At 40.3% G+C, this 12,847-nt stretch overlaps 1 protein-coding gene across 1 annotated transcript in view; it reads right to left on the bottom strand.

The window, feature by feature from the left end:
- The window catches only part of prkx (protein kinase X-linked), a 128,079-nt gene that overhangs the window by 75,568 nt on the left and 39,664 nt on the right, over positions 1-12,847 (bottom strand). The window contains exons 2-3 of the mRNA XM_041199379.1: positions 9,898-10,066; positions 5,869-6,132 (exon numbers count right to left, since the gene is read on the bottom strand). Of these exons, the coding sequence (XP_041055313.1) occupies positions 5,869-6,132; positions 9,898-10,066 (433 nt within the window). The remainder of the gene's footprint in view (positions 1-5,868; positions 6,133-9,897; positions 10,067-12,847) is intronic.

Genomic DNA, 12,847 nt, shown 5'->3' with positions numbered 1-12,847 from the left:
GCTGTAAAGGGACATCTTAACTTGTGCTGTCTAGCGTCAGCATCAAGGTTAGGTACACAATAGCCCAAAGTTACACAAAGCCATAATAATATGCCTCAGCCTAACCTTAGAAGTGCAGTTCCACTGCATCAGTGTAACATTTTTTCCTACACTCCTCATCCTATGTCATCTGTTTTTATAAAGACATGTTAAATAATCACTGGTCATAATCCCATGCAAATCGAAGCTGACATAATTACAAGAATCTCGTTCCCTCCATCACTGGTTTTTGACTTCTTACACACTCTGCAATTATTATGCTTCACATACATGTAGTGAACAGAAGTCTTCAGGTTTCATCCCATGATTATCAAGAAGCCTTGAACTTGCTGAAACAACTGTGTCCCAGAAGACAATTGTTTTTTTTTGAATATTGAAAGAGAGCACAGATTTTAAAAAGTGGGTGGGGCAGATTGAGGATGGGGGGTGATGTGATGGTATTGGGGGGAGTCCGATTCTCTAAGGAATAAGGAAATGAGGAAGAGGAGGAGGATGTAGAGGAGGAGGAGGATGAGGAGAGAAAGATTTAAACAGTGATATCATAACCCAGGGAGTGTTCAATAATTGGGCGATTGGAAGAAGGGGTGTGGGCAAAAAGAGTCAAAGAACTTACTTATTTATGTTAAAGGTCATCTGACATTCCTCATTACACTTTCTAAATTGATTTAGATCTCGTTAAATAACATTAACTTTCCTTATTGCATCACTTAGCTACATAATTTGGTTCTGCGAGTAAATTTTATATTTTACAAGATGTACTCTCTTCCATATAATGTAAATGTCAACAACAGGGGGAGGGTGGGAGGTCACACTGGCTTTAATAGGAATCTGCTTGCACTGCTCCCCCAGCCCAGGAAAATACCATCTCTCCGGATTACATTACGTCCCACAAGTGCCAGGCAATGACCATCTGCAACAAGAAAAATATCTAACTATCTCCTCTTGACATTCAATGGCATTACCATTGCTGAATTCCATTGTGGCTACATGAGCATGTCAGAGGCTGGGAATTCTACAGCGACTAACTCACCTTCTCGCTCCCCAAATCACGTTCACCATCTACAAGGCACAAGTCAGGAGTGTGATGGAATACTCTCCACTTCCCTGGATGAGCGCAGCTCGAACAACACTCAAGAAGCTTGTCACTACCCTGGGCAAAGCAGTCTGCCTGATTGGCACCCCATCCGCCACCTTAAACATTCACTCCCTCCACCACCGACACACTACCATATACAAGATACACTGCAGCAACATGCCAAGCCTCCTTTGACAGCACCTTCCAACAATTGGCTTCTACTACCTGGAAAGACAAAGGCAGCAGATACATAGGAACACCACCACCTGCAAGCTCCTCTCCCAGTTACACACCATCCTGACTTGGAACCATAGTGCCATTCTTTCACTGTTGCTGGGTCAAAGATTTGGAACTGTCTTCCGAACAACAATGGGGTGTATTGCACCTACATCAGATGCAACGATTCAAGGCAGCGGTTCACCAACCTTCTCAAGGGAAATCACAGATGGGGAACAAATGCGACATAGAAACATAGAAAACTAGAAGCAGGAGTAGGTCATTCAGCCCTTCACGCCTGTTACGCCATTCAATATGATCATGGCTAATTCTCTAACTCAACACCATACTCCTGCTCTCTCCCCATACCCATTGATGCCTTTAGAGTCTGGAAATCTATTTCCTTCTTATATATATTTAGTGACTTGGCCTCCACAGCCCTGGTGAACCTTCGCTGCACTCCCTCTGTGGCAAGTATATCTTTTCTTAGGCAAGGAGACCAAAATTGCAGAATATTGCAGGTGTGGTCTCACCAAGGCCCCGTACAGCTGCAGTAAGACATCCTTGCTCCTGTACTCAAGTCCTCTAGCAATGAAGGCTAACATATCATTTGCCTTCTTAACTGCTTGCTGCATCTGCATGCTTGCTTTCAGTGATTGGTGTACAAGGACACCCAGATCCCTTTGTACATCAACACTTCCCAATCTATCACCATTTAAATAATACTCTGCCATTCTGTTTTTTCTACCAAAATTGGATATCCACATTATACTGCATCTGCCATGTATTTGCCCACTCACTTAACCTGTCTAAATCACCTTGAAGCTTCTTAACATCCTCCTCACTACTCACCTTCCCACCTAGTTTGTGACGCTCATATCCCATGGAAGTGAAAAAATACTTTCAACTAATCTGTCAAAAAATAATTAAAATCTGTGATCATCCCCATTCTGAACATGGCAGTGTGTGGATAATTATTTTACCAAACTTACATGGTTTCCTGATCTTCAGGTCATAGTTGTAGAATCATAGATTGGTTAGAGCACAGGAGAAAGCCATTCAACCCATCTTGTCTGTGTTGCTCCCTGAAGGAGCAACTCATCTGGAATCACTCCCCTGCCTTCTCCACATAGCCCTGCACATTCATCCTTTTCCGATAATAATCCAATTCCCTCTTCAATTCCGTGATTGACTTGCCTTCACCACATACTCAGGTAGTGCCTTCCAGATCCTAATCACTTGCAGAGTGAAGTTTTTCCTCATATCGCTAGTGGTGCTTACGCTAATCAACTTAAATCAGTGTCCTCTGGTTCTTGATCCTTCCACAATGGGAACAGTTTTTTCCTATCTACTCTGTTCAGCCTGGTCCAAGGAAAACACTCCCAACTTCCCCAATCTATCCACATAACTGAAGTTCCTCATCCCTGGATCCATTCCTGCACCCTCTACTGCTTTCACAAGCTTCTTAAAGTGTGATGCCCAGAACTAGAACAATACTCCAGTGGCGGCTGAACCAGTTTTATAAAGGTTTGACATAACTTCCTCGCCTTTGTATTCTATGCTCCATATTAACAAAGCCTAGGATACTGTATGCTTTATTAACTGCTTTCTCAACCTATCATGCCACTTTAATGATGTATGCACATATACACCCACCTCCCTCTGTTCCTGCACTCTTTAAAATTGCACCCTTCTATATTGCCTCCCCAAGTTCTTCTGACCAAAATGAATCTCTTACTTGCATTAAATTTCTTCTGCCATGTGTCCTCCCAATCCAGCAACCTGCCTATGTCCTTTTAAAGTTCTGTACTATCCTCCTCACAGTTCACAATATTTCCAAGTTGTGTATCATCAGCAGATTTTAAAATTGTGCCTTGTAAACTAAGGGCTAGGTCATTATCAGGAAGAGCAGAGAACCTAACACCGACTCCTGGGGAATTCCATCTTCCTCCTGTTCGAAAAACAACCACTAACGACTATTCTGTGTTCCCTGTCACACAGCCAATTTTGCATCCATGTTGCTACTGTCTCTTTTATTCCAAGAGCTCTAAATTTGCTTACAAACCTGTTGTGCAGCAGCATTCAGCAATTTGATATCTCCAGTAGAATATGCCTTCAAGAAAAAGTTGCACAAAATACTCTGCAGGTTTGTCAGTTTGTGTTCTCTCTGTTTACAGGTGTTAAATGAAAGATCTCCACTTTAGTACAAAAACTTGATGAAAAGAAAAACCAATCCACCTTCTCACTTTCGGGAAGTTATGCATTGGAACTTGTATCTTGTTAGTCAACACCCTTCTGCATTTTTCCATTGAGTATATAACTACCATTCTTTATGTTCTTAATATATTCTCATTTTTCCACATTAAAATATATATTAAATGTTATATATTATATATATATTAGATATTAAAATATCTTTCTATTCCACAGCCCTACGTCTTCCTGACATCCTTTGTAATCTTCCTCAATATTTGCCAAATCTTCTTAGTTTTGTATAAGCCTTACTAGCTTCCTCTGCACTTGCTCCTAGGACAGTATATTCCAATGGAATTTGCTAAACTACCCACGGGTGTGGCTACAGCAACATTGTTTCATCCACATGCATTAATTTTAGGAGAAAATGCCAAACACAAAATACAGGCAAATTTGCTTTCCACGTATATTTACTTAACAAATATCTACCATCATTACCATCATTCAGTACAACACTTTTCAGTCTCTCTTTCACCAAAGTTTAACTTCCAGTAACTAGACATGCTGTGTCAATTATGTTGTCCAGCAGCTACGAGCAGCAGAGGCATTGCTGAAAGTGTTGAAATGCACATCGAGATACATCAGATGTTACTTGCCCTGTGCCATGAAGGGATGTTGTAAAGTTTCTAGCAATTAATTGAGTTTGGTTTCTTCTGCTGAGCTGGAGTTGGGCATTCCAATCAATTGAGCAGACTACACTGGAAGCTTGAAATAAAAACAAAAATGCTGGAAAAACTCAGCAGGTCTGGCATCTGGGGAGAGAGAAACAGTGCTTCAAATCTGTATGACTTTCTTCAGCTCTGGAGAGTCATACGGACTTGAACCATTTACTCTGTTTCTCTCTCCACAGATGCTGCCAGACCTGCTGAGCTTTTCCAGCATTTTCTGTTTTTAATTCGGATTTTCAGCATCTGCAGTATTTTATTTTTATGTTAGAAGCTTCCTCGTTCATAATTTTTACTCCAGTGTTTCCATTTCACCAGCAATTTTTTTATTCCTTCAAGGGATGTGGGCATTGCTGGCAAGGCCAACATTGATTGTCCGCCCCTGAATGACTTTGATTGGTTATCGTCTAAATTGGTGTGCAACACCAACGTGCAGTAACCAAGAAAGCAAAGCAAAAAATACAGGCACTGTGAGAAACGAGTATCAAGAGTACATACCCAATTGTATCTATTACCTTTTTTTAATTTACTGAGCAAAAATGCAATTAGCCACAGTTGAATTCCCAATTAAGCCACATGTGGCTAATGCAATGAAAAACACTGTTCTAGAGCCTGAATCATCTGTTTTGACATTTGTGCAAAATCAACTTGAAAATACCTTGATGAGAAGTTTAAAATGCTCAACATTTACCATTCTTGCCGTTTTAGACCAGTAATTCATTCAATCTTTGCCATTAACCGTTTGCCAACATTCCTTTCCATGGACATATTGGACAGAAAAATACATTGGCAGGAAACCTAGCCCAGAGCACTGATTTACCATAATTCTCATTCAATAATCCAACACTTACAGAAAAATAACATTTCAAAACTTCAGGCACAGCTGAGTTCAATCCTGTGCTCTACTAACATCCAATATGTTCTCCAGCAGGAGTCTTTAAATATCAATCAGTAACAAAGGCTATCATCAACTTTCCTTTTTCTTAGCCCAAGGGTGTCAAGGGCAAATATATCAACTGAGCTCAGCTCACTCAATCAAACTTAGGACGTTCTAGGCTGTAGAATTCAGCAATAAGACAGGGCATTTACTCAAACAAGAAAAAGTTTATAAACGTAAAAGGATCTTTCTGACAAAGCATTTTGATTCTTAATATATTACTTTAATTGATCAGTTCCTGAAAGGTTTAGAACACCAGTGTGAGGAATTATTTTATACATTGCAGGACATCTCAAATTGAAATTTCAGTATATGTGCTTAAAAGCAACAACAGAAACAGTGGATTGTTAATTTTACTTTCAAATTAAATCACTTTATTCATGTTACTTCTTCACAGAAGGTCAAGTTAATGCAACCATAATGATTCCAAACATTTTTTCCATTGTTTCTAAATGAATATCAATCAACAGGCCTAGGCCATAACAAGTTATTTGTTCATAAAAAGTCATCAATTCTCAATTTCCATGGAACTATTAAAATATTTTGAAAACTGGTAACTTATATTGCTCACGTTGTAGATGGCTTGCTCTATTGCACAAAATAATAATAAAACATTTTTAATATAAAGCAGGCAGCAAGCTCCTTTAAGAGCAGTTAGCTAAGCTAAGGCAAGGAAGACTTACCGGTCAACAAGTTTCTTTGCAAATCCAAAGTCTGTAAGCTTAATGTGGCCTTCTCTGTCCAGTAGAATATTTTCAGGTTTTAAGTCTCTGTAAACAATGTCTTTGGCATGTAGATATTCTATTGCACACACAATCTCTGCAGAGTAAAAAAGTCCAGTACCATTGTTGAAACGTCCAAGGTTACGCAAGTAAGAAAACAGTTCTCCTCCAGGCATGTATTCCATTAACATATATAAAAAGCGTTCATCATGATGTGTCCAGTACCTGTCGTTAAACATTAATAGGTAGATTAACACAGGAGAAAAATGACTATTAAGAAGCCACTGATCTGTTACACTGAAAAATAAGTGAATGGCAAAATGAGATCCCCAAAGCAAATATTCTAGCCTCTCATTTAATAGAAAAATAATAACATATTGAATTATAAATCAGTGGCACTAAGCAAAATTCAACCAATTATTTTAGAATTCTTACTGATACAAAGCTAGGTTGAAATGCAAGTTCTGAGGAGGACACACTGGCTGCAAAGTGCTATAGACAGCTTAAATAAATAGACAAGATGGCAGATGGAGTATGTGGGAAAATGCAGGGTTATTCACTTTGGTCATAAAATAAAGGTAATCTTTTTTTAAAAGCATGAAACTTGTAAATGTTGGTGTTCAGAGAAACTTGGGTGCACTCGTACCGGGGCCTCAGAATTAGAATGTGGGTACAGCAAGCAAGTAGGAAGACAAATGGCGCTTTGGCCTTTATTGTAAGGGGATTGAAGTACAAGAGTAAGGGAGACTTGCTACACTTGTACAGGGCTTTAGTGAGACCACACCTAAAATACTGTATAGCTTTGGTCTCCACATTTGAGGAAGGAAAGATATACTTGCATTGGAGGTATTACAGTAAAGGTTCACAAGATTGATCCAAACAAACATATGAAGATACAAATTAGGAGCAAGAGTAGGCCACTCAGCCCCTTAAGTCTGCTCCGCCATTCAATAAGATCATGGTTGATCTAATTTTTGTCTCAACGTCACTAACTTGCCGACCTTCAAAACTCTGATTCCCCTGTTAGTCAAAAATCTATCTCTGCCTTAAAAAAATTCAACGATCCTGCCTCTACTAATCTCCGGGGAAGAGAGCTCCACAGGCTCATGACCCTCAGAGAAAAGAATTCTCATCTCCATGTTAAATGTGACAGCTCTTATTTATAAACCGTGTCCTCCTAGCTTTAATCTCGTTTACAAGAGGGAACATCCTTTCAGCATCCACCTTGCCAAGACCCCTTGGGATTTTACATGTTTCAATTAAGATCACCTCTTAAACTTCTAAACTCCAATGGGTTCAGGCCCAAACTTTTTTTTATTCATTTACAAGATGTAGGCATCCCTGGCTAGGCCAGCATTTATTGCCCATCCCCAGTTGCCCTTGAGAAGGTGGTGGTGAGCTGCCTTCTTGAACTGCTGCACTCCATGTAGTGTGGGTACACCCACAGTTCTGTTAGGAAAGGAGTTCCAGGATTTTGACCCAGCGACAGTGAAGGAATGGTGATATACTTCCAAGTCAGGATGGTGAATGACTTGGAGGAGAACTTATAGGTGGTGGTGTTCCCATCTACCTGCTGCCCTTGTCCTTCCAACCTTTCCCCATCAGATAATTCTATCATTCCAGAATCAGTTGAGTGAACATTCTCGGAACTGTTTCCTATTTAAAGAAAGTATATAATTGCGTTAGGAGACCAAAGTTGTACACTGTACTCCAGATATGGTCTCACAAATGCCCTGTAAAACTATAGTGAAACATCCCTACTTTTATGCTCCATTCCCCTTGCAATAAACAACAATATTACATTTGCTTCCTAATCACTTGCTATACTTGCATACTAACTTTTTCTGATTCACGTACCGGTTCACCAGGATCCCTCTGAGCCACCGAGTTCTGCAATCTCTATGCTGCTTTTCTATTCTTCCTGCTAGATTGAACAAGTTCACATTTTCCAACATTATACTCCATCTGCCAAGTTTTTTCCCTCTCACTTAACCTACTTATGTCCTCTTCACAACTTACTTTCCTACCCAGCTTTGTGTCATGACCAAATTGACCAACTCGATATTTGGCCTTTTGATCCAAATCATTGATATAGATTGTAAATAGTTGAGGCCCCAGTGCTGATCCCTGTGGCACTCCATTTATTCCATCTTGCCAACCCAAATGACCCATTTATGCCTACTCTGTTTCTTGTTAGCTAACCAGTCCTCTATCCATGCTAATATGTTATCCCTACACCATGAGCTCTTACTTTGTGTAGTAACCTTTGTTGTGGCACCTTGTCAAATGCCTTCTGGAAATCTAAGTACACCACATCCACAGATTCCCCTTTATCCGCGTTGCTAGTTACTACTTCAAATAACTTAAATTAGTCAAACATGATTTCTCTTTCACAAATCCATGTTGACTCTGCTCAATTCTGGTTGTCCTATGAAGTGAGGCTGATTATATTGGGCCTATGTTCTCTGAAATTTAGAAGACAGAGGTGATCTCATTGAAATATACTAGATTATGAAGAGGTTTAACAGAGTAGAAACTGAGAAGTTGTTTCTGTTGACTGGGGAATCTAGAACATGGGGGCATATTCTCAAGATAAGGGGTCTATCATTTAAGGCTGAAATGAGGAGAGCTTTCTTCACACAAAGAGTTGTAAGTATTTGGAATTCTCTACCCCAGGGTGTTGTAGATGCTCCATCATTGACTATAGTTAAGGCTGCAATAGACAGATTTTTTGGTCTCTCAGGAAATCAAGGGATATGGGGAGTGGGCAGGAAAATGGAGTTGAACCCCAAGATCAGCTATGATTGTAATGAATTGTGGAGGAGGCTCAATGAGCCACATGGTCTTCTCCTGCTCCTATCCCTTGCATGTTCTAGTGTAGGGTTCTTTCCTGTAATTCAAAGGATGGGAATGACCCAGCTACATAGGGTTTAGGGGGAGTAGGCTATTTGGCCCTTCAAGCCTGCTCCGCCATTTGATTAGATCATGGCTGATTTGACTATGAACTCAACTCTACTTTCCTGTCTGCCCCCACCCCATTCTCAATCTTTGACTCCCCTGTCTATCAAAAATCTATGTAACTCAGCCTGTAATAAATTCAATGACCCAGCCTCCACTGCTTTCTCAGGAAGAGAATTCCACAGACTAATTACCATCTGAGAGAAGAAAATTTTCCTCATCTCTGTCTTAAAAGGGACACCTCTTATTCTTAAACTGTGTCCCCTTGTTCAAATCTCTCCCATCCTGTCAAATTCCCTCAGGGTCTATGTTTCAATAAGATCACCTCTTTCTTCTAAACTCCAATGAGTATAGGTTCAACTTGTTCAACCTTTCTTCATAAGATAAGCCCTTCATCCCAGAAATGAGTCGAGTGAACTACCAGGTACCCAAGTCGATGCATATACAAAACCCAGGTGAAACATTATATAGAAGTGCACTACTTTAGTTCACGAGGGCAGAAATTGATCAAGGGCATAAAGAGGCATTATGGAATAGAGAATTAGCAAAATGCAGAGGAATAGAAAATTTAAGTAGTGTCATCATATCTACACCTAACATAAATGCAAGTTGTTACTGTAAATGAATGACACATTTTAAGCTGGTTTGATGTTAAAAATGTGACTCCACCCCATCTGAACTGCATTCTTTTTTAGTCGTTAGAGCCCTTGTACAATGTTACATGCAAACTGCAATTAATATTTTTCATAATGTTTAAGATGGAAGTGTTAACATTTTTTCAAAATTCTCATTTTTCATATGCAGCAACAAGGAAAAACAACTCCCAGCATGGTCTATTAAAAAAATGGAGTTCAATAAGGACCAAACAAAAAAAAATCAAATGATCTAATTTAAAATTGCTATATGCAAACTCAGCCATCCATATTGAAGAGAAAGTAGAAAAGGAACTTACACCAGCAACACTACCTAAGTCTAATTGTTACAATGCATTAAGCAGGCAAAATCATCTTAGCTAAATACAAGCTTACTTACAGCCTTATAAGAAATGGATGATGGATCTCGGTTAAGATGCTTTTCTCATTATGCACGTGCTGTTCCTGTTTAAGCCGAATTACATCAGGAATGCTCATCACTTTCAAAGCACAGTATTCTCTTGTCTTCTTGTCTTTGACCAGCAGAACTCGCCCAAAGGTTCCAGTCCCTGCAAAAAAAAGATGATCAGAGTCGCTGAAAATCCATTGATGCAGAAAAGGCACAGAACCCCATTCTCTGAACATTTTAGATTTTTTAAACAACACCTATAACGTTCATAAAAGCAAAATACTGCAGATGCTGGAAATCTAGAACAAAAACAAAACTACCTGGAAAAACGCAGCAGGTCTGACAGCATCTGCGGACAAAGATAAGGTTGATGTTTCGAGTCTGTATGACCCTTCATCAGAACTAAGACATATAGAAATGAGATGAAATATAAGCTGGTAGAAGGGGGTGGGACAAGAGAGCTTGAAAGGTGGCCAGTGATAGGTGGAGGCCAAGAAGAGACTGCCAAAGATGTCATAGACAAAAGGACAAAGGGGTGATATTATCTAAAGGATGTGCTAATGGGGGCATTAAGGGAAGCAAGCTAATGGCAGATGGCCCTAGTGCAGGTGGGGTGGAATGGATTGAAATGGGCTAAAAGGTGGAGATGAACCAATAGATCGAAATAAATAGGAGGGAGAAGAAAAATATATAGTTGTAAAAAACTTATAAATTATTGGAAAAAGGGGGATCGGAAAGGGGGTGGGGATGGAGGAGAGAGTTCATGATCTGAAATTGTTGAACTCAATATTAAGTCCAGAAGGCTGTAAAGTGCCTAGTCGGAAGATGAAGTGCTGTTCCTTCAGTTTGCATTGAGCTTCACTGGAACATTGTAGCAGGCCAAGGGCCAACATGTGGGCACGAGAGCAGGGTGGTGTGTTGAAATGGCAAGCGACAGGGAGGTCTGGGTCATGCTTGTGGACAGACCGAAGGTGTTCCGCAAAGCGGTCACCCAGTATGAGTTTAGTCTCTCCAATATAGAGGAGACCGCATTGGGAGCAGCAAATGCAGTAGACTAAATTGAGTGAAATGCAAGTAAAGCGCTGCTTCACTTGAAAGGAGTGTTTGAGCCCTTGGACGGTGAGGAGGGGAAGTAAAGGGGCAGGTGTTGCACCTTCTGTGGTTGCATGGGAAGGTGCCGTGGGAGGGGGTTGAGATGTAGGGGGTGATGGAGGAGTGGACCAGGGTGTTCCGGAGGGAATGATCCCTGCAGAAAGCTGCCAAGGGGGGTGAAGGGAAGATGTATTTGGTAGTGGCATCAGGCTGCAGTTGGCGGAAATGGCAGAGGAAAACTCTATACCTTTCATGTTTGCATCAAAATGTGGTTAATTTACCTATGGAGACATTTCCAATTTTAATGCAATTTTCACATCACTCAATAAGCTGCTAAAATCTTGACTGAATCATAGAATGGTTGCAACATAGAAAGAGGCCATTTGGAAAACCCGAAATATGGCCAAAGAATGGGTGAAGAAGTTTTTCCTCATGTTGCATCTAATCATTCCAGGAATCACCTTAAATCTATGCCCCCGGTAATTGACCCCTCAGCAAGGGGAAACAGGTCTTTCCTGTCTACTCTATCTAGGCCCCTCATTTTTGTACACCTCAATTAGGTCACCCCCCTCAACCTCTTCTGTTCTAAGGAAAGCAACTCCACTTCTCCAAACTTTCTTCATAGATGCAATTTTCAAGCCCTAGCAACATTCTTGTAAATCTCCTCTGTCCTCTCTCCACAGCACTGATGTCCTTCCTGTAAAGTGGTGACCAGAACTGTACACATAATTCCAGCTGTGGCCTAAACAGCATTTTATACCATTCCAGCATTACATCCCTGCTTTTATATTCAATCCCTTGACCAATAAAGGAAAATATTCCATATGCTTTCTTTACCACCTTATCCACCTGTCCTGTCACCTTCAGGGACCTTTGAACTAGCACTCCAAGGTCTCTCACTTCCTCAACCCCTCTCAATATCCTCCTATTTTTGTGTATTCCCTTTCATTGTTTGCCCTCCCCAAATGAATTACCTTATACTTCTCTGGATTGAATTCAATTTGCAAGAAAATGTCAATGCCAGGGGAAACAATAAATTTACAGTGCATGGGGAGTATGTGCTGATTGATTGGCAAGTGGACTCTGATTGGTAAAGGCATGGAGAATGCACCAGTTGATGGTGACTAACAGTTAACTGCCTGCTTGCAGAAATGGCTTTTGCCAATTAATTCTGTTTAATTTACATCTCTTTGGTTGCAACATTTGGACTCGTTGGTCAGCTAAGTATTTGATTTTGGCTAGAACAAACAAGTTGCAAAGATAATCAACAAAGAAATTGGGGTCCTAAAGAGAGCTCTGCTTTTGCACACAGGGGTTGGGAGCAGTCAAGTCTCAGCCCCATAATAATGTCAGAATCACAGTAGCTACTGTTAATGCCACTTGGTGGATTGTATTAATTCTAGGCACTCATACAGAATACCAGTAGAGTTTCACACCCAAACTCTTGACCATCATTAGGTGCCAAATGTGATAAAAAAAAAGTTCCCCATTCCCAATATTCTTCATAATGCGGGTAAAACAGTCTGCAAGCTGCTGAAATTTTACTTACTCACCTTGACAAGTTCATACTGAGGGGAAGCATTGGCAGCAGTTTGAAAAAAGTTTGCATTTTATATTGCTAAGTGCACTGATCAGTTGATCACCATCACAATGATCACACCATCAAGGTTGCTCAATATACTGACTGCAACCCCAGCAAGTGGTACACACTTAAACACTGGGGGCAGCAAACATGGGAGATTTTTGACCAGGCATCCAAATGTCAGCATGGAATTTGCTGCTTTCAGAGAAATGTACAGATATACCACAATGACATAATTCACTTACACTAAAACACATTTTTCAAAAA

The sequence above is a fragment of the Carcharodon carcharias genome, chromosome 11 (genome assembly GCF_017639515.1).
Source record: "Carcharodon carcharias isolate sCarCar2 chromosome 11, sCarCar2.pri, whole genome shotgun sequence".
In the NCBI taxonomy this organism is placed as follows: Eukaryota; Metazoa; Chordata; class Chondrichthyes; order Lamniformes; family Lamnidae; genus Carcharodon; species Carcharodon carcharias.
This window is presented reverse-complemented; position numbering and strand designations above follow the sequence as displayed.